This window comes from Calypte anna, chromosome 5A, assembly GCF_003957555.1.
Source record: "Calypte anna isolate BGI_N300 chromosome 5A, bCalAnn1_v1.p, whole genome shotgun sequence".
NCBI classification, from domain to species: domain Eukaryota; kingdom Metazoa; phylum Chordata; class Aves; order Apodiformes; family Trochilidae; genus Calypte; species Calypte anna.
Window position 1 is genome coordinate 37429231 of NC_044251.1, and position 23313 is coordinate 37452543.

General features: G+C 44.2%; 1 protein-coding gene across 1 annotated transcript in view; it reads right to left on the reverse strand.

Annotated features, from left to right (window-relative positions):
- The window catches only part of PRKCH (protein kinase C eta), a 121006-nt gene that overhangs the window by 37514 nt on the left and 60179 nt on the right, over window positions 1-23313 (reverse strand). The window contains exon 10 of the mRNA XM_030451914.1: window positions 11203-11357. Within this exon, the coding sequence (XP_030307774.1) occupies window positions 11203-11357 (155 nt within the window). The remainder of the gene's footprint in view (window positions 1-11202; window positions 11358-23313) is intronic.

Below are 23313 nucleotides of genomic sequence, written 5' to 3' on the forward strand. Positions count from 1 at the left end.
AAAGATATTAAACAGAACTGGGCCCAACACTGATCCCTGGGGGACACCACTAGTGACCGGCCGCCAACTGGATGCAGCCCCGTTCAGCAACACCCTCTGGGCCCGGCCCTCCAGCCAGTTCCTAACCCACAAGCTGTGGGCAAGAGTGATCAGGAGCCCATGGGAATCCTGTTACAGAATCACAGAATCATGGTTGGAAAAGACCTCTCAATAGATGTTTAACTGTTTATGGATGTTCTCACAGCCATAAGTCGATTGTACCAAGGGACAACCATCTTCTAACTGGATATATCTCCCAGGAAAAAGGAGAACAGGTTGAATCACCCCAAACACTCCAAGGTTTCAAGGAAAGCACAAGAAGAGCAAAGACCTGGACATATTATAAACTTCCCTGGAGGAGAGGTAAAGAACTTTAGCATAAGGCTGAAAAGTAAGAAAGTGAAGAGAAAGGAAGGAAGGCTCTCAAACAATGACTTTAATTAACCTGTCCTAGACATCAGAAGAACATGGAGTTACCTGACACTCCACACCACATTTAACACATTTAACATCTAGACCTCCAGAAACTGATTTGACATCCTCCTCCCTTTTACATGCCTCCAGCCCAGTGTTGACTTACTGGTTTATGGCAATAGTTGAAATTTGATGTCTTGCTTCCTGGCCAACAGGGATCCAGAGATACCACTGGCTGATGCTGGGAAGCAGCATCCTACAGCCCTGGCAGAAACTCCTCCCGACTGTCCTGTGGCCTGGGGAAAGCTATCAGCTCTGAAGGACCCCAAAGGCAGATGTGACAGGGGATGAGGAGGCGCAATAAATAGGGCAGGCTGCGAGACAGTTTTCCATTAATTTTATCACAAAATACCTGTCTTTCCCCCTAGAACCCTCCCTGTAGTCACCAATTTGAGCATCAGTAAAAGCAGGACAATTTCACTGGGTCAAAAGACTGTAGGGGGACATGAAACACAGAGACTCCCCACTCATGAATCAGACCTCAGCCCACTTAAGCTGCAGATGCCTTGTGCCTTTACAAGTTCAAATGACAGTCTCATTTTGTTCTGACTCTATTCTAAAACAACATGATTCCCAACCAGAAGCACATTTTAGCTGTGCCTTTCTGAAAGCAGACAGTAAAATATGTTTCAAGGGGCTCAGTCACAGATAAAAGCTATCCTTTTAACAGATATGGTGCAATAAAGGCTTATTGGGTATTTTCTCTGTGGGCAGAGATAAGGAGAATAAAAAAACAAACATGATTTCAGGTGTGAGTCACACTGCTCGCACCTCAAACCCATCACCAGCAGGATGGCTGCCACCGATCGGACATCACAACTTTGAAATTAACTCCACAGCAGTTCAAGGCATTGAAGTTTCACTGGTTTGCTGAGTCCCAAGCAGCACAAAGGAGATAAGCCCTCCTGTGGGGGTTGGCTCTGGTTCCAAAGAGATCCCAGGGGGAGTAAGACTGGCAGGACCAGCTCTTGCTCCATGCTGATGAAAGGGCCGAGTGGCCAGGCAGTGCCGTACTCTGACCTTCATGCTGGGTGGGCTGATGCTTTAGGAGCCTGGCCAGCTGGCAAGAGTCAGAGCAGCTCCTTGGCTTTCTCATTTATCAAGGCTGGGCAGAGAAGCAAGAAGCTGGAGGCAGCTGCCAAGATTCTTGCTCCCTTCTGTGCTCAACAGTGGCTGAAGGTAGAAAGTCTGGCTGTGAAGCTGCTGGTTGGGCATCAGGTTTCCAACCTGGTGAATATGAGAATTACTGAAATGGAGAGCTCCAGCTAGGAGGAATGACTATAACAGGAGAGGAAAAATTAAAAATAAGGTGAAGCCAATGAGAAAGGCTAAATTTAATTAATAAAATTGTGTGGAAAACCCCAAAACATAGGTAAGCCTGTAGGTCCTCAACTTAGTCGAGATGTACTGACAAACAGAAATACCAAGAACACTACTTAAGCTTTTAAGCACAGGTCAACAAGGATACCGGATCTTGCTACATTTCCATGCTCAGATAAATGTCAAAAGGAATGTAACCAGATCCAGAGAAGGGAGGAGAAAACCCAAAGCCCACATGCTAAATGTCACACACCAGCTCAGCCTTAAACAAGGGTGCCACAGAGCCTGCACACAGCAATGTGCAGCAGTCTTGCTATGACAGCACACACAAGCTTATTTAAAAGCCCATGGAGTGTTTGAAGGGATCACTTCCTTCTGCCCCTTCTACCACACAGGTTTTCACATGGAATGATTTCCCCCAGCTAACTTGTACAGCTAACCATGCTTTTTTTCCAGCTCTGCTCCTACCCTCCTCTAGTTCCCTTCCTTCTCCAGCACACTAAAAGCAAAAGCCATGACCCACTTCAGCAAGGCATCATGATCCTGCTCCCTTCCCCAAGGTGGCATAGATCAGAAATAGTTCTGATGCAAACTTTCACATCCTTATTGGATGGACTTTGCCACAGCAATACACCTGGATCAGGGAGTTAGCTAGAAAACAGCCTCTGCTCACTGCCAAGTAATTCATGAGCACTTCTCTACTATGTTGCTAAGGGATTTGTGAAAGCAGCTCTAGATATTAATAATAAATCATGCTTGTGAAACTTTAATTGATTCAGAAAAAATCAGCTCAGAGAGTGGAGGATCTCTGTGGTTTTGAATATATCACACCTTCTGCATAGTTTAGACTTGAAAACTTGTTCCCTTTTCCACTGCTGTCAGTTGGAAAAATGCCACCTTCTTTGGTGGAATAATAATCAGGTAATACAAATTCCAAGACTGAATGGTGCCTTTAGGCACAGCCTCAAAAAAGGGGAGGTTCTTGATCCTACTAACAGCAAAGGTGTTGTGACTCAGAGGCCAAACAATGAGCAATGCTTTCCCCTTGCTCCATGGGAATAAGCTCAGCAATTTGCATCCTGGCCCATACCAGCAGCTAACTAAAAGCCCCAGCACCAGCTCAACTGATGGGGGCAAAAGCAAAGCTGTACCCAGGGTACCTCTGGCAGAAGAGGAAATTTTCTGCCAAACAAATCTTTAACTATAAACCACACAACTATTACTGCAGTGCTACCATGTAATACTGGAATTTTTCTAACGTGTTATCTTCTTTAGTTTATTTCTGTAATCATTGCAGGCAGCTGATTACTTGGATTTAGAATCTAGAGACAAGATGTTTCAATTGTGCCACTGGTATTAAAAGCTGCTGGATGACTTCATAAAACCCCTTTGTTTGCATAAGACCACAGCACCTACGTGCCCACCAGCATTAAGAACAAAATCTAAACATTGGGATTATCGACCAAAGAAACATCAGGTGTTGATCTTGCTACAGCTGAAAGAATAAGTCAAAGGCTCCCCAGATAGCTATAGCAGTTGCTGCAGGCCAAGTATGTCAACAATACTGATTTTCTCATCGTCTGTCAAATATAAAGAAGCTTCACCTGCTGCAACACATCTTCCACTTCAGAAAGTCAGAGAGAGAAGATGCAAACAGCATTTTGTTAGCCTAATCTCTGTTTTAAAAAATTGTACAGCACATATCAAGGTTGACAGAGACCTTTTCCTCAGCTATATATATCAGCCTCCTTAATACTAACTCAGGGGTCATATTCTCTGACATTAAGAGTTAAAGCCTCCTTGATTCGTGGCAAGTACAGAGATCAACCAAATGATTGGATTTATTCTAGGTAACTATGGAGTTCCCAAGAAAAGCTTTCAAAATTGCTTCCTTAAAATCATAGGCCTGAATGACCTCAATATCAGGGACCATGTTAAAAGTCAGATGAGCAGTTATGGCTAAAAAGACAGCAATAATACTTAGGGGCAGTTCTTAAAAATAGATTTTACATAATATCTTAAAATTTATTTCAATTTTTATTTCTTCTCCTTTTCAAGGCCTCTACACCTTTACAAAAAGAATGAAGAGGACACAAAAGGCAGAAAAATGGTCTTTTTGGTAGAAAAATTTCAGTTTCAGGAGTACTAACCTAAATTTACACAGGTGCTCTGGGACTTAAAAGATTGAGTTTAATTCTGAGTCCTTTTCTTTAAGAACTTGCCTGCAACTGTTACATATAACTATTTCTTAATTGTGAAATCCCTCCATAAGATTGTATTAGCCATGAAAATAATGACAGGAGACAAGTCACATCTCATCACTTATCTCCTCCACGGATGAGCAGTACTGCTTATTTTTATTGCACCTGTACCAAATTCCCAACTAACACCCAGCTCACATTTCAGACATTCAGTAAATGAGAGTCTGTGCCTGTAAGAGTGTAGTACACAAGTTATTACATGCAAGTGTAACAACTACACCAAAGGAGAAGAGTGAAAGTACCAGGTACTTGCATTTGGGTTAAGGTTTTCCAGCCTTAGGGCAGGTGGATGAACCAGACAGACTCTTGAGGCCCTTTTGAGCTCTGGTTTTTAATGATTTATACAAACTCACTATGTGCAGGGTTTGCAGGTTTCAAATCAATCCCTTTAAATAACCAGAAAGGAAAAGTAGACACTACCAGAGCCAATAACCACTGTAAGCTATTCAGTAGTCCTTAGTCATGTGGAAAGCTGCATTAAAGTTCACAGACTATATACAGTGGAGTCAATGGGGCACAGAGATCTGATATGTGGATCTCAAAACAGGACTGCTCTTCGTAAGCATAACTGTAAATCAGGACTAAACTGTCCTGCACAGTGACTGATTAAACATGACATGGAAATGTGAGAGGCTGGGTTGTTTTGGTTTTTTTTCTCTGCACTTTCTATTTGATCAAAGTGCAGAGACACAACACTGTAAACTTTGCATGCCAGAGGCTGTAAAAGAGCCCAGCTTACAAGCATGCAACAACCATATTTGAGTGGAAAACAATGTGGAAGATGCACTGTCTAGAAGCTCAAATCAGTCTACATGAGCTGTTGACTGTCAGATAGAATAGCCACAGACATTACTAAACTTCTGACCCTAAGAGACATTCTTTTATATTTTCTAAAGCTGAACGAAGCACTTCCAGAGACTACAGAATGAAAATTTTTCTGCATTAAGCATCCTTTACAGGGATGGGGCTGTTGGTGCCAATGCTCTTCTGTGCCAATTTGCAGCTTTAAGCTGATTTGCTTCACTCAATCACCGTAAAACCAGCTTATATTTCATTCTTTCCACTGTTCTTGTGGAAGGAGACAGCAAATACAGCATCTACAGCTGCACCTACTCCAGCACATTCCAGCAAAAACATTCAGAAAAGCTAAAACTCACCTAATTAAGCCAAAGATTTACCTTTATTTGCTAGGAAAACAAAGCTATGCATAGCAGCTAAGCAAAGCAATGGTAATCCCTGGAAAGGTCCCCAACCTGCCAGTTCACTTTGCAGTTCAATTGCTTATTTACCCCCCTTGGGGAAAGCCTCTTGGCTTCAGGGGAAACAAGATCTGGCTCCAGATGTGAAAAAGGGCATGAGATGAGAATAAACAAAATCACCTGTGGAAAAAAAATAAATCCTGAAAAACAACAGAGAGGGAACATGAGGGATCCCATGTCTTAGGATATCTTGACCCATGGAAAAAACAAACAGCATGCTCATAAAAGCTGCTGTGTTAACAGTGGCTCTGCATAATTAGCAAAGGCATTAAGCTCCTGTTTTCAGCATGTAATTTTTAATTGATTTTGCTGAAAGAAACTTTCGTGTTGTTTCAGTTAATAAGAGTCTTTCCAGCAAAACTGGTCTCTGTAAGAGGCTTATGTAAACCTTGCTCCAAGTGTCACAGGCTTATTGCTTGAACTGGCAGGGAATTAACCTGTTGCAAAAGAACTCATTCCCTATAAAAATCAAGTCATGAGCCATGCAGCTGCAGACCTGGAGGGTCTCCTACACTGAGGAAAGGTGCTTATTTCAGAGACTTGGCCAGTGTCCAGCATCTTCCCAGGTCCCCAAGTAGACAGAACTTTTCCCTGGCATAAGGAGTACCACAGATATGAAGGTGATTATTTCAGATAACACACAGAAAAGTTATCACTTGTATGCAGACCATCATATTTTCCCCAAGAGCTACTGTTCAGCCACAAGGTAAGTCCATGTTCTTACCTGGATAACTGCATAATTATGTTTTGCCACACATCCTACTCAATATGGTTAAGCCATGGGACCTTACTTAGTGGTTTTCTGCTTTTTATCTTGGTGGCTGGTGCCACATCAGAGCATGTGCACTCCATTCCATGCTGAGAGGCATGACAGGGCACAAGCAGACCCTGAGCATCTCTGGAAGGGCCAGACACAAAGGCAGTGCAATAAGGTATCTGGTGTATAAGCCCAGAGGATAAAAACAAGGTTCTTCAGCCTGCCAACAGCCATCCCTTCTCCCAAGCTCCCTAGCACAGCCATTTAGCTCTCTGGGTCTTCATCAGCACCACCACCTTCATGCTACACTACAGATACTCTTAATGAGTATCCATGCCACTGTCCTCTGCCAAGCAGTGGGCTTGGTCATGTATCTCTGTTATCCAACTCCACACCCAGGGCTGGGGAAACCCTAAATAGATACGAGGAAGAATTTCTTTACTGGAAGAGTCGTCAGGCACTGGAATGGGCTGCCCAGGGAGGCGTCAGAATCAGCATCCCTGAAGATACTCAAAAAGTGTTTTAGATGAAGCACTTCAGGACATGCTCTAGCGGGACAGTGGGTTGGGTTTTTTTCTGGGTTGATGGTTGGACGTGGTGATTTTAGAGGTGTTTTCCAAACACGACAGTTCTGTGATTCTGTGAAGTGCAGGGTAGAAGGGGACACTGCCTCTGCTTTCAAATAGAGCTAACCTGAGGCCAGTTCAGATTTATCACCACGTACTGCACGTTGTATCACCTCTGAAGGTAGTGAAAACATCTTCTGAAAAGTGACAACCTCATTGCCCATACATCCTCCCAGTGACAGATATTTGTAGAGGGAGAGAAAGGTTTGTCATAAAAAAAATCAAGACTGTGCCACTAGGTTGGGTAGATTGCTCTATGTTTCTTGTAAAAAGGCCATTACCTTTCTGAAGTTGAAAAAATCTGCAGGGCAAACCCTTAAGCCCCCTCTTGCAAAATAAAACAAAAAGCAAACCACAAACAAAACAAACCCAAAGAAACAAACAAAAAACAGGTTTAAGAAAACATCTGTATTTGCTCTCAGTATGCAGGTATGATGCCTCTCTTGAGACACACCACGTAGGTGACCCTGGCAAGGGGACTTAGGCACTAGCAAAGCTACACCAAAGCTACACCAACCTATGCAGGGCAATTTGAGGGCAGCAGGGCAGCCCAGCCATTTTTACAGTAATGCTGCATATAAGGAAAAGCTCTGCCTTTAATATAAACCCTTAGAATAATTTACTACCTCTTTGCTTTTTAGAAGACAATGAGTTGGACTGGCTCACTTGCAGTGAGTAAGCCACTGTGCACTCTAATACTGCTCAGATGTGCATGAGGTTTTGTTTCCAGCATGCACAAAAATCAAAATACAGTTCCCTTATGCTGGGAACTGCTGAACTGGAAAGTGAAAGTTGAGTAGAGCCGCCTCCAGAAGAACAGCACATACAGTCTTTAGACAAAAATCACACACACCAACCTACCCAGCATACTATTTTACTTTAGAAATAAGCTTAAAGAAAGCAGCGATGCAAGAACACTGCCCTGTGTGCAAAGATTTTATCTATGACAGCCTTGATTATCACCTAATCTTTTTCTGGCAACATCCAGTGTGAGTTGATCCCAAATATGTCCTTGTCCTTCTCCTCTGTGATTAGGGGTGCACAATATGCTATAGCTTGACATGTTGAAAATCTTGCTCTCACAACTGGATTAATTCTAGTTCTACCCCCTGTGTGATGGGATAAGGAACCATGCTGTACTTGTAGACATTTTTTTCACTACAAATAGGTGCTGCTGAGTTGGACAGCTAAACCTCAGTTTGGGGCAAGCCAGAGATATTTCCTTGATAAGGCCAGAGAAGCCATGACTCCTTTGCAGTGTTAAAAAAGAAAAAAAGCAAAAGAAAAAAACAAAAAGGAAAAAAAAAATAATAAATCTGTGAAACTGAAATCTGTCTTTTAAAATACCTCAAATACAAACACACACATTTACAAGACTTCTATTCTGGTCAGGGCTTAGTAATAAATAGCAGAGTTTCCTTGCAGTGAGGAGTGAACTCACTGAAAATTCCCATTGCATCATGAAAACCATTCTAGGAGAGCACCAATCCACCAGTAAGTCTGGTTTTAATGTTTAAAAAGTTGCATATGACCAAAACAGACCATCTGTCTTGGGAACCCCATTCTCACAGACTCACAGTACCTATGGCAGAAATTCTGCACTACTTCAAATTGCATGTATATGGCTGGAAAAGGAATCAACTAACACCTGATTTTAGCTGTTACCAGCACTGTCACCCCATGCCAAAGTGACACATTTCTGGTACTTCACAGTGAACTTTCAGTGCTGGCTCTCAAGCCTCCCTGGCATTTAAAAGCAGACAAGACCCAGCTTTTGGCAGCACTTGTCAAGCAGCTTGACTTACAGAACTATAATTGTCTTGGTAAATGCACTCTTTTCCTGAACTGCTTCATCTTGAAGGAGGTAAGGAAAAATATAACATTATTATCTTTAAGATTAGTCCAGAAGATGAATCAGTGATGCAGGGTATTCTAGGCCAGAGACTATCACTCCATAGACCTGGAGAATTCAAAAAGAAGAGGCACACTGAGCAGCTTGTGGCAAAACACTTTTTGGTCAGGCTTTTCTTGGTGCCTCCCTCACCTGCTCCCAGCTTCTCAAGCCAGCACTCCCATCGTGATCATAACATCTCCAAACCCTCTTACACAAGTGCAGTGGTTCCCTTCTCAGTATCTCCTTCCATCCTGGAGATGTGTTCCTTGAGCCTGCTGCTTGTCACCCAACAAAAGCAACCTCAGATCAGTACAGCCACAGCCAGCAGCTCTCTCTCTCTCCCCTCATACCTTCCAGGATGGAGTCACCAACCCAACTAATTTTAAAAATCAAGTCATCCCCCTGGAAATCTGTCCCATGCAGCTAAAGCTACCTGAGTCCATGGCTCAATCAGTTTTTCAGCAAGATCAAAGCCTGTGCAGTTGTTCAAGGAGCTTTTCAATTACTCCTCCAGTTTCCATCATGAATTATGGCAGCACTTGAAGAGTGCCAAAACCCAGAGGGATCGATTACTTTTGCCCTGTGACAGGCAGCAAGCTGGGGGGACACAGAAGAAGCTGTAAGCACAGTGTCATACATTATGCACAGACACAGTTTTACTGTCAAATGATTGACAATAGCTACTGGATGTCACTATTTTAAGGATAATGTAATTTGTGTAATTATCTGGCAGGGTCTCTCTTCAGTGCCTGCCATTATTCACAAAAGAAGAATTAGACTGAAATCCATCTACACAGTAAGCAGATTTTCTATTCTGTTCTATGCAGACAATTGCTGTGCTCTAGAATCTTGATACCTAATCTATGTATCACTAGTAATCTTCATATTCTCAGGACCAGGAGAATATTAAAATAACACCCCTTCTCTGTTTCACTGTGCTACATATATCATATGAGTTCATACTTAAAAATAATTTTATATTCTCTGTCCTCACCTGACCACCTGTTTTTCATACTGGAGCTCAAGCTAGGAAGAGAAAGAGAAGTGGCTTATAATTGATTCATCCTATCATCTCACAGCAGATAGGAAAGTGTCCCCCATACAGCCCCCAGCCCTTGGCCACTTCAGTCCTCAGCTGTTCTGGTTTTAACATGTTCAAACCTGAGTTTATCTGATACAGGAGGGCACGCTACTAAAGACAGGACTGCACCACCTGAATTAAACTATGCAAAGCCCCAAACTGTTCAGTATTTGGTGCAACCCACAGTCTGAAATGGTACCAGCAGAGCCTGACTGGGATCTGGACCCAGTTGTGGGTCCCAGCTGTACAACTGTAACCAAGGAGCAAAAAGAGAGAGCTGATGTTATTCATTATACTGCTGGCATGGCACAAGTAGAACTGAGCAGGGCTACAGCAGAAGATACCCAAATATGCATGGTTTGCTGCTGGAACCCAAGTTCCAAGGAAAACAACTGCTGTTCTTTCCCAGTGTTCTGGCCAAGAGGACACCAGAGGTGTTCTGCAAAGCGTACCAGAAAGAAACCTGTCTGTAAAATCAGACTAGTTCAATGCTGACTTCTCCTTCCTCTAGCTGTCCTGTTCCCCCCCAGAAGATGCCTTGCTCTGCCTCTGGTGTATCTGGTAGGATGCTGGTCAAATGGTCCTCTAGGCCAGGGGGGCCTCTGTGAAGCAGTCTGGTGTCTGCTCCATGCTGGTCAGTCTGTGCCTTGATGCTTGAGCTGACAGCAGAGCACTTTGGCAGTACAGAAGGGAAAAAATGTAACCAAACTTTCCTGCTGAGTACAGAGGAATGACAGGAAACCATTTCCCATACACAACACTCTTTTTTTTTTTGAGCAGCCTTGAGACCTGGGAGCAGAGGCTGGTCTGAGGAGAAAATGATGCTCTGATCCTGTTGTAAACAAAAAGATGCCAGACACAGACAGGAAAGTAAAACTCCTACTTGTAGGACAATGGCAGGAATGAAAAGACTTAGCAGCTGAGAGGCAGCAGATAGGTATGTCAAATAGATACAACAAGGCACACAGTGTCAAAAGCAACAGCTCCTTGCTTTTAACTCCCAGAAAAATGAAGTTTCACTTAACATCTCTCCCTTTGTCATCAGTCCGACACGTGCTCTGCAGGACAGGCCCACCAGAGCAGCACCACATTTTTCTGTTGGTCAGCAGGTACAGAGAAGGGGCAGTTCTGGGGCTGATACAAACCACCTATGTCTGCAGAGCAATGTGAATTTATACCAGTGCAAAACTGAGCCCCAGTGCCTCAGAAGAAAAACCTGTCCTCCATGCTTGCACATATCTTATGGGAAGGTTCTCCCTGTAGTCAGGGCTGCAGCCAGGAGTTTCATTCCTTCCTGGAAGCTGCTGCACCTTGAACAACGTGTGTGGGAAAAGTGAAGGTTTTGTTATTCCAGCTGACCACTTGTTCTTGGTGGTCAACAAGTGACAAGCTATTTATTCAAGCAGAAAACCCAAGCTATCATCTCAGCCATGGGGTTCAGACAAAGAGAATGAACAAATGAACGAATTAATTAATCAATGCAGAGCTCACCGATAAATGATGCCTCTTTCATGGAGAAACATAAGGGCTGAAATAATTTCTGCAGCATAGAACCGGGCCCGATCTTCATCGAAGCGACGCGACTTCTGGATATGGAACATCAAGTCCCCACCATTTACAAACTCCATCACAAAGAACAGGCGGTCCTTCACATATGCAAACACAACAGATACAAACAGCATTAATCACAACCTCTGTCAGGCTTAGGAAATTGTAAGTAAATCTATTATTTCACAGAAAAAAAACAACCAAAAAAAAACCCCCCGAAACAACCTGATTTAGCACTCATAAAATGTTGGGAAAAGAAAAAAAAAAAATCCTGATTTTTTTCCAGGAAATATTAAATCACTACCAGCAAGGTGTATTAGTACCTCCTTGCTCTGAACTCCCTGAAAAATTTTGCCCCCAGTCATAGAATGAAATTCTGTTCACATATGGATTAGCAGCCACAAGAGGAATCTGTAAAAAGTCACTTGCTTCCTACTAAACGCCTCCGATCTCAGCAGAAGGATGCTCCATAAGATAATGTTCATAACCAGACTGCTCACAGACTGCAGCCTCACCATGACAGTGCAAGGGCTCAGGAACAGCAATGAAGACATTCTCTCAAAGGCATCTTCACACTATTTCTGGGGAATGTGTGTTGTTTTCCAGAATGGTTTTTCCCACCATATGTTTGCCTGAGAGCTGCTTTTTGGGCCCTCAGATTTCAGCTTTCCTCACAGCTCTGATTTACCTGCAGAGACCTCTGGGTGATAAAAGAACTGATAAGGATGAAGTATAAACCAACACTTCTGGGCAGAAAAGCAACCCATTCAATAAAGTTCAGTACTTTAACCACAGCTCCTGGTCTTTGAGGTTTCATTTTTGGCTTTGTTCTGGGGTTTGTTGCTTTTTTTAAAGCACTTGCTTAAGCTGCATGTTCAAGTGTCTGGGCATGGGTTTAATGCATGAGAACGGGGTACCTGATTAACTGGGAGTGCAAGGACACACAGTGATTTGTCACACAATTACACACTAGCACTGCTACAGCCTGGTTCAAAAAAAATTCTCTAATTGTTTCAGTACATTAAGTATTGATTGTTCCAGTTTTACTCTGAATATCTGGAATAAGCAGGCTGGAAAAGAACTATACAATTCAGATGAGACCAGTCAGCCTTTTAATGGTACCATTTGCCCTTCCTTTCCCAAAAGCCCCTTCCCAGGTCTGATGTTAATAATCTACAAGGTAGTTTTAAACCCTCTCAAAGTTGAAGAGGGTAAGCATTGTTATGCTCCACTTTCTGGCAACCAGCCAGCTTGAAATGACGACTGGTATTAACATCTTCAGATTCACACAGCAGAATAAAAACAACCAGGAAACTTCACTCCTTTCTGGACACCAGCAGGAAAGCAAATGGCATGTGACAGATAAGGACAGCTTACTTCCCATCACCATCCAGGACTCTGCTCAGCAGATCCTTCTGGGCTCTTTCCAGAAGCTAAGATAGACATGTTCCCAGAATTTCACAATACTGCTGCGTGGAGCACCAAGGCTATGTACTAAGTGCTATCTCCAGTCCATCTTCATTCTTTCACTCTGCCTTTATTATTTGAACATACAACTAGGTGAGCATACATATATTTTCTACTCTTTCCTGAAAGGCAAGCTTCAGGGTTCAAAGTTAACTCTCCCTATCTTAAAACATACATGCCCTGCTTCTCCAGCAGTGCAAAACTCCACCAGCCCCTCTGGATGTGCTGATCTGCACTGTGATGATTAAAGGAAGATATTGCTTTTTCTTTCTCAAATGTTCAGGAGCACAGAAACTGTTGGGTTTTAAAACTCACATCACTGCTGATGTGGAATTAGCACCTTTTCCTTACAAACAGCTCTTGCTTCTGATTTACTGCAATCCTGACCAGGTGTCACTGCATGTATTACATGGTGCTCTGAAGTGTAACAGCTAACACCTCACCTCCACCCACAGTCTTATTCACAGGTCAAGCAAAAATTATGGATTATTTAACTACTGAAGCCCATTTAGGTTTAACAAACCTTTAGACTAGCCACTTTAAATTATTATTTTGTTTTCAAAAAGAGGTTTAGCTAATTGAGTGTTTTCTAACACTAAGAAATCCTGTTAGGTTGCTGAAGAAAAGAGCAGCACTAATGAGCACCTTCTGCTCACTAGGATCTAAGAGCCAAGCAAGGTCTATTTCTACTCTTAAGCAGGACTATCAACTTGCCCAACTGTGAAGACCAAACCACTCTCACAGGAATCATTAAGAAGTAAAATGAACCATGGTATTTTATAAAAAAATTACTATTTGCACCATCCAGAGTAAAAGTGAATAAACAGCTTTAAAGGTGCCAGGAGAAGGAAATCTTAAAGCATCAGCTAGTTTAGATACTTGCAATTTTGACCTGACTTAGAGTTATGTGCCTCCTTTCTTGGGGACTACCAGTGGGAATTAGGAGGAGCTGAAAGATGGAGTGGTATTTGACAGGGCTTAATGCTGAAACCCTCTCATTAGTATTTTTCTATTCATTGCTCAGAAGTGTTTCCCAATCTGCTATCTCTGTTTGACATTGGCAGAAGTAAGAAATGAGCATTTGAGTCACCAGGAAACAGTGACGTGAAAGCCTTCAGAGCAGCAGCAGCCACATGAGGAAATCACATTGCACCATTTCTGGACTGGGAATGAGATGAACAAAGCCACAGAGCAATTGTTACTGTAAACTAAAGAAACACTTGCAGGAAACAAAGTCTGTGGGATCAAGTGGGCTCATCTCAAGGCTGGCAAACGTCTTGAGATTAGCGCTGCCAATGTCAGCACAAGGGAACTGTTTGTTGTTTTTTCCATATTTTTTTTTTTTTTTTACTTCATTTGTTTTAATTTTCCCTTGACATCCTTATTTGTTCGCTTATTAGTAGGGCAGGGGCTGGAAGCACATACTATGTCCTAAGGACAGTGTTTGACAGCAAATAGATATTGTTGTCTTAGCAGGGTGTTGGTGGGGTTTAAACAGAGTCCCTGACTGCAAATGACACTGGGTGGGGTAATCCTCATTACTGCCCCTTGCAAACACAAGCACCCACTGAAATCCAACTCAAACATCACTTTAGCCCCTTGTCCTCACCAGTTCAACTAGAAAGCTATTTTGAACCCTCGTACCCTTTGTCTGCATCATCATGAAGGGGGAACCAGATTTTATTAAAAGAGAACCAGTTCCTTCCCCATGCCCATAAAGTCCAGTGTGATGCCTAACTTCCACACCATTCTAGTTGAGTAAAAACTGAAGTCCACATACAACCCACACAGGACCAAAGACCTCTGAAGACAGCTAGGGTGACAGCCTCATCTCCTATCACTAAGTAAACAGGACAGGGCAGCATAATTGTCCCTGCTCAGGACCATGGAGGAAGGAGATGGGCAAAGATAAGCATCTCCTACATCTAGACACAGAAGAATAGAGCAAAGCTGCCTTTCCTGTCCACAGCCCCAGAAAAGCTGCTGTGCCATGGGCAGCATGAAACCCAGAAGGGTCTTCTCTCAAGTGAGTCATTGGGGGAGGTTCCCAAGACCCACTGGAAAACACCACCATGACCTCCCCAGCCTCCAGAGCCACCAGGAACAGGCTTGGACAAGCTCAGTACATCCCATCCCATCAGAGCTCTCCCAAATACTGGTTCTGCCCACACTGCCTCCCCTGCAGGACAAGGGACTGAGCCACCTCACCAAGCACACATCCCTGCAGTAATTTCACCCAAGCCTTCTCTTTAGCTGACAGCTGCCATATAAGGCAGCATCTGGAGGATATGGAGATAAATCCCTTTTAGAGCAATGGTCCGTATTTCCCCCCCCCCCCAAAAAAAAAGAAAAAAAAAAAACCAACAACAAAACAAAACCAAAAATAGGCCTGGCTCAGGAATTCCACTAAGTTTGCATTTAATCTTTTCAGAAATAATTCAGGCACACAACTCCTAAACAAATCAGCTTTCGGCTCAGTCAGAGTTCACTGGAGCCAAACCATTTCCCCAAGAAAATAGAGATTTTCCTATGTTTTGGCAGTTTATGCTTTGCAGAGCAGAAGGCAGGATTTCTAAACTATCTCTATACAGAGACATCTGTGTCACTGCTTCCCAGCTAAAGTTTATTGTTTCCAAAAAGAGTAGCAGAGCTTAGGGAGCTTGGAAGCAAATTATTACAAGACAATTACAAGAGCTGGCAGGCTCCCTCAGCACTCTCAGTGTTCCTGTTCTCCCTTCGTGGTCCACAACCCCCACACAAAGCAATCTGCCTCAGGTCTTGCTGGGAGCATGCAAACAAACCAGGCTGTCTCAGTACCAGGCTTTGGAAAGCCACATGTCCAAACTCCCCCAGCAGATCAAGTGACCATCCGTATCTGGGTCAAGTCACAGGACCCGGAGGAGGAACAATAAACAGGACTGTTTTCTCAGTGTTTACCTTCACAGGAGTAAGACAGCCATGAACCACGCTTGGATGCTGCTCTCTGCCAAAACGCCTCCCCCTCCATACAGACCCTTTGATGGGGCAGCCTCAAATCCTCTTGAGCTGCCCCAGCTAAGGGGTTTAAGGGAGGAAAGGCTGTTTGGAGGTTGGGGAGAGTATTCCTGGCAGCGTTTCAAAACCAGAGAGCATGGCAGGTGTCACAAGAACGGGCTGACCAAGGGGGAATTGCCAAAACAACCTCTGTGTGCCCACACATGCGCATGCACGGGAGCTGAAGGAGATCTAAGGAGCTCAGCCCCAAATTCTGGGACAGCGTCAAAGCCATAACTCACCTGATTGTGATGGAACAAAACACTGATTTGGGCTAGGTGAAGATTTGGTCCGTCGATTCCAAACAAGAACAGAGAAGAAAAAACCTCCCTGCACCCTGCTCGCTCAGCTGCCATTACCCTCACGTGTTAGTGACGCTCCCTAAACACAGCGGCGATGGCCACGGCACCTGCACCCCAGCCCAAGGCTCCCAGACAAACACGGAGGCAGCAGGTTTTACAGCCATCTGCTTACTGATTTTTGGTCCTCTGTCAGCCGTTTTACCTCTCTGCTTCAGTGACCACAGAAGGAGATGCCAGCCTTGGGAACCACGTCCGCCTAAGGAGCGACCGAGGCAGAGCACAGTAGCGTTGCCACAGACAGCACACGCAGAGAGTGTGTGAGGTGAGGGAGTCTGTGTTGTGCCACATCTGAAAGGCTGAGAAAGGGAAGGTTTCTTTCTTCCATGGTTTTGTGGGTGTTTGTTGTTTTGTTTTTTTTTTTTTTAGCCAGAAGGAGATTCAGTGAGAATCCAGTGCGGTCTGAAAGGGGATGAAGGCACAGGCAGCGTCTCCTCCAGACTGGGCAGCTGGGGAGTGTGATGCTGAGAAGCAGAGGTCACTTCCCCACCCTGGGCTCATCTTTAGCTCCTTTAACAAACAGCCATCAGCGTCACTGTCACAAGCAGAGGAACAGGGTCACCACCCGTTATCACTGACAACCAAGCTCTGCTGTCTCACTCTGCTGCTAGTGGGCACAAGGCAGCCTTTCTGACTCCCCCAAACACTGCCCAGAAAATAACAAATTGGCTCTTGGCATTTGCATAAATAAACTCTGCGGGGTCCCTCGGGGTAAAGGCTGCCTCCCATGCGCATGTGTGTGCACAGCACAGTGTTAATAATGCTGAGCTCATTCCAGAAGAGCTGAACAATGACAACCACAACTCAGGGCTGATGGGAGTTGTGGGTTCCCACCTGCCCCAGAAAAAAAAAAAAAAAAAAAGTCTAACTACACCCTCCAAATTTCTGCTCCAGTGGTTGAGATTCTAAGCTTGTGGTCTAGACAGTTTTTGTAGCACACAAATTCAATCATTTCCCTAGAACAATGCATCCTTTGGGATATACAAGTGAACCATATGCACACCTTCCTCCTCATCATCTCCCTTCAAGACTGTCTAATTCATAGCAGGATTACAGGATTAGCTCATTATAAAGCCAGGAACTTTTACTCAACATACACACACAGAAAGTTGAATTTTATCACCGTTTTTGATTTGTATCTGTTCCATTAGAAATAAAATAAACCCCCCAATTATATATATAAAAAAAATATAGTCTCAAGTATTATGTCAACAAATTAAATCATGTACAAAAAAGGTCTACATAAACCCCACTAAAAAAATAAAATCCACCTTGCCTACCAAAAAGAAAATACCAAAATACCAAAAAAATATCAAAAGAATTTGAAAGAATAGATCTAATTAAATCTCTCCCCTCAGACCTTTTAAAAATGCACTGAAAGTTACATAAACACACTTTCCACATGAAAGATCAAAAAACAAGGAGTTTAGAGGGGCATAAATGGAGAGCTAAGGAACTAGACCTTCTCAAGCTGTAGCCATCACCTGTTGATCAAAGATTCATAGGACACCTGCACCCCTCAGCTGGCTGCTGGTGTCCTGATGTCTCAGAAGAGTGTAGCTCTGTAAAGATCACACTCTCTTTAGTCTGGAGGAGGCTCAGGGGAGACCTCTTCACTCTCTACAATTCCCTGAAAGGAGGTTGGAGCCAGGGGGGGGTCGGGCTCTTCTCCCAGGCAGCTCTCAGTAAGACAAGAGGGCATGGGCTTAAGCTCTGCCAGGGGAGGTTTAGGTTGGACATTAATAAGAAATTCTTTACAGAGAGGGTGATCAGGCATTGGAATGGGCTGCCCAGGGAGGTGGTGGATTCTCTGTCGCTGGAGGTTTTTAAGAAGAGACTGGATGTGGCACTCAGTGCCGTGGGCTGGGAACCACAGTGGTAGAGGATCAAGGGTTGGACTTGATGATCTCAGAGGTCCTTTCCATCCTGCCTGATTCTCTGATTCTTTATAGCCCTTAGCTCAGAAAAAATCCACTGGGTTTGGAGTGACCAATCTGAGCCAGCTCTGGCCTGTTTTTAAAAATACTGAACCCTGCAATACCTGTTGGCCTGGGACTGGAAGGCTGGAAACTTCTACAAGCTTGGCCAAAGGTCTTCAGGAAAATTAAGAGTGCTGAAACTCCCAAAGGCCACTTGGCTTGCTATGAGGCCTTTGTGGATCCATTCTCTCACCTTAAACATCACCTGGAAAGCAAGACAGACTCAAAGAAACCTAAAGCACTGCTGGGTCTCACCTCAGCTGGTTACCTCTTCTCTGAAATTTGATTGCGTTTTTTCCCCTCTCCTCCTCAGTAGTGAATGGCACTGCTCACTCAAGCTGCTTGTGAGATTTGGTTCCCTTTCAACCCCTTTTTATGCCACAACATTCTCAATTTTAGTTCCAAATTAAAAAACTTGAGTTTCACATACTGTGGCTAACCATAGGCAACAGCCTCTCCTTCAGCCACCCTTGCACTGAGCTTGATAATCATGTCAAGCAGTGGTCATCCCTCTCACAAGCCACTGCAGATGGAGACAGCATTTTCTCAGCTTCATAACAATGTGAGTATTCAAAGTCCTCCAGCAACCAGGGGTGGGAAAGTTACACTCTGGGGCTACAACACAATGATGGCAGCTAAGCCTTCAGTTCGTATTTTCACTTTAGCTCACATCCAGCTGAAGTGTGGACACCCAGCAAAGTTCACAGATAAAATAAGAAATGTCAGTCTGTTCTTGTTTCATCTCCTGCAAGCAAAACCATTCTGCCTAAAAAAAAAACCAAAAACAACCCTGATCCCAAATGCTCCTGCAACCAAGAAACCGCTGCACATCAGAGAGAGATGAGCCTTTCAGACCTGGCTTTGGAGGCCTCACACATCTACTTTACTGACAACTGGGGCCATGTGCCAAAGATGTCATGTGTTTTTTATGGATGTGAAGACTGTAAAAATCACAGAAAGACCAGTCTGCTATTGTTCCTACACAGGGAAGGAGACAGAGGATGGTAGAAACTGTCCCTCCCATGGTCACAAAGCCAATACAAGGTCACTGTGGGACACCTGCCTGGAAAAGCCACACCAGAGCACAAAGGTGGACAGGGAATTCCCCTGTACCTCCAATAGCCTGTCCAATAGCACCTCCAAAAAACTAACTCAGTGCCCCAGGTAAAGCACATTTCAAGCTCCTTCAAATTTTACTTCAGAAGGTCACTGCAGCAAGTCCCCAGCAGTGACTGGGGACTTCACCCACCCACCCAGCAAGGTGTTTGTGACCAGGAGACATGATAGACTGTACCAAGCTCCTTGGACAATACCAGGCCTAAAAACAAGATGTTGCCATGAACATCTTCACTTGAATTTGATTAGCAGCAACAAAACTAAAGTGTGTGGCTTGGACTTAGGAACAGTCTCAGTGCCCAAGAACATGGGGAAAAAAAAAGCTGTGTCAATCTGATCTCTCAGAGAGGGAAGGATTGGGGTTTAGAATCTGGGGATGATCAAAGCTGTTCTCTCTTCTCCTGAACAGCTCCCTCTCAGCACTTCTCAAAGAGGCTTCACTTCTTCTTTACTGCCCACAGGCTACAAGGCCTGTGACAGGATGCTTGTTCATCTAACAAGCTTCTAGGAAGGCTTCTGCTGCCTTTCCAGCCTTCCTCATCTTCACCATGCTGGGCTCTGCCCGGGGATGCCCTATGCTGTACTCACTTCATGAAAGTGAAGTGGCTGGTAGACAACCAGACTAATGCTGGAGATCCCCAGGAGGAACAATGACCAAGAATCTCCCCTTGGGGAACCATGACTGAGGGGTTCCAAAGACATACAATGACACCTAGATATCTCCTCTGGCACCAAGGAACCAAGGGGTGACTTAGCAGCCAGCCAGTTGCCATTGCTCAGTCCCACCACTTTTGCTAGTGGGTCCTCACTTGAAAATTATTCCAGGTTAGTTTTAACACTTCTAGGAGGCAAAACACAGGATCACCTCCCTAAACACCAGAGTGATCTATGACACTGGACCTGGCCTGACCATGATGCTGACCCTGGAAAAACTGTTTGAGCAACAGGAACAAGCAAAGATGTGGAGAAGCCTTTCCCTTCCATGACATCTGCCCAAAGCTTTTAGAGGGGATGGAAAGGTTCATGCCAGATAGCAGGGTACCCTCATAAAATGGGACCAGTTCAATGACTTGGTGCCCTGGAGTCCTTGGGCCAGTCCCCACCCACTTCAGTAGCAGCCTTGTTAGCTATTATCTTAGAAGGACGCTTGTTATAGAAAATCATGACCCTCTGCCAAGTGTCTCACTATTTTTGGAACAACACAGGCAGGCTCTGTGCCTCAGCAACTGGGAGCAGAGCCCCAGGGAAAGCAAATCCATATAATGATCAGGCTAGCTGGGACAGTGCTGGAAATGGCATTGCCTGGGGGACAGACCCCTGGAAGCACCCCAGTGGCTGTGAGAAAAGGGATAAGGGCAATAAACATAAAACCCAGAAGCTATTTGGCACTATTTGCATGGGAAGCTGATCTCCCCCAGCCCTTTTCTTTCCCATGCATACAACTAGAGACAAAAGGTTTTAGAAGCAAACCACCTGTGCAGGAAGGATGGCTCCACAATTCCAAAGAAGACAGGGCTTTTTTACTGCACTCAGTTTAATTAAAACATGCCAGGATCCATATTCCCCGTAATTAAATTACTGATTTAGCTATTTATATGTACATATAGGCTCTTTCACCCATTCTAGGACAGTATTGTTGAGGTGTTGGATGACACCAGTATCAGGTAAAAGGAAAAGAGCACTTTTTGACACTTCTGACCCCTAACGCAGGATCCATGATTATTCACAGGTCAGCCCCAGCACCTGCCAGCAATTTACATATTACTGCAGTGGGAGAATTATCCTGACAGAAAAGAATTATTCTAAGGTCCTAAAAAAAAAAAAAAAAGCAGAGATAAATGACTGAGACAACATGGAAAGTCCCCAAAGCAAAGCTTTCAATTTAAAATAAAAAATAATTAAAAAAACAGATGGTGGTAAAAAAGGAAGACCTCACACAGATGCAGCTCGAGCAAGACTTAAACTGCCTCCCTTGCAAGGGTGCTAAAGGACTCCTTCCTTGCCTTTCACAGAAAAGGAATCTGGAGGTGCAAGTCCAGAATTGCCCAGTCCAGTGCTGGGCACACACACACGGCCACATCCAGGCCCTGCCAGCCTGCTGGGCTGCTGAGATTTCCTCTTTAGGTTCTGAAAACTGTCACCCATACCAGGCAGAGACAACCCTTGCAGCTCCCACCATCTAGTGGCTGCAATATTTCTGTGTGATAGGGCCAGGAGGCTGTTTGGAGGCCAGGCAGCCACAGCCCACCTTAGGCAAATGAAGCAGCCCTTGCTAGTGAGCATCACTCACACTGCAGAGGAGATGAAATTAGGGTCATGCTGAGCAGCAGAGGCAGCACAAGAGAAGAGAAAACCTTCCTGCAAACCCATCAGCAGCTAATGTAAGCCCAGAAAACCCTCAGCTAGCTTTAAAACAGGTGAGCAAAAGTAGCAGAGGTAAAGATGAACTAAGGCAATGCACTGCTGCTCTGGTACTTGTGCCAGCTCAGCTAAGGCTCAGTTACTAGCACTACATGACATCACATATGTGCCACACAGATGTGCCCCAGGCTGTTTAGGTCAGCCTCAGGCTGCCTAAGTCAGGAGAAGATTTTCCTGGTTTGGGTGGAATATTATAGAAGAGTCAGGATTCAGAGGGCTCTAGATCCAGCCAAACCCTCAAAGCCTTTGAGTCCTCTAACTGCTGCAGTGTTTCAGGCTCTTCCAAGGCTCTTCCTTTCCAGGTTCCACAATTTCCTCTTGAACTGCTTGAGGGTGGGGAGGGGGTGGCTCCTAATTGAGCACCCTTATTCCAGGTGCAGCTCACCAGTGCCAAGCAGAGGGCAGGATGACTGAAGCAGCCCAGTGCATAATTTTACTTATGTGCAATGAGACTGCACTGCTGGCTCCTCCTGAACTTGGCACCTACAATAAGCCCCAGGTACCTTCCAGCTTGGCTGCTACCCTGTCAGCTACTTCCAGCCTCTCTTGATGCATTGTATGAGATCAAGCTCTGATTTTGCTTTAACAAATGATATGAGACCTCAAAATGTCTAGTTCTTGAAAAATTCCTAAAGGCAGGTCCAGTAGATCATCACTTAGCCAGGATCTCCATGGAAAGCTGGAATCATGCTTTGTTTTTTTATAACATGAACTGTTAATACCACATTTTCAGAGTTTGGGCTGTAACTGTGATAGTTGTGATGTGACTTCCATGTGACACCAAGTGAAACTGGGTACTGTTTTGTGTAACCCTTCTCCCAAATCCAAGCACAAGAAAGTGCTTTGGTATTTTTAAATATGGCTGCAGGCTGACATTGTGAATACGTGGTTACTGCTTTATTTTAACATATATATATTCTTTCCTTCAAAGTTCATGTTAATGAAGGGGGCAATCCAACGCCATGTAAAGAACAAGCAGAAACCCTAAGTACTGTATCAGCTCAGTTGAGTCCTCCTGGAAGGATTCTGTCCAATGAATACCCTTCTTTTGAAATAATTTCTCTGTGGTAGCAAAGGGATTTAATTATGATTTTATAAGCAATTTACATCTGGTTGTACTGGACTGAGGTGGATGTCACCGAGTGCAGAATGTGGACAAAATATGCAATGAACCATATTAGTCTGAAATCTACTTTTGTAAATGCTTCCCTTTTTGGTCTTGTTATTGGAAGTATTTTTCTGTTACTGACAATCCAGACAGTGTAGCAAAGGAGAATCCAAAGAAAAGAGGAACTTGGGGGAGACTGCATATAGTAGTGTCCTACTAAAGGAAGCATCAGTCCCCTGACACCCCTTCAGAGACTGACCAGCTCTGTGTTCAGGGCAGCAAGGGCTTTGGGCTTCTTTCCTCCACTCCTCTGACAAGAAGCTGGTCCAGAAATTCCTGTTCCAGGCTGCTTTACTGTTTAGCAACCTCCTTTTCATTTCCAGCCTAACTGTATCCATAGCCAGTCTAGACTCATTTAATCTTTGCCAGCATCCTGACAGCTTTGTTTCCCTCCTCGATGTTCAACATCTGCAGATATCAATCAGATCCTCTTTTTGCTTTCAGTTTGCTAGTCTAAACAGGCTGAGTTCTTCCCTTTTTTCCCCTTTGCAAAAGACCCAGCAATTACTTC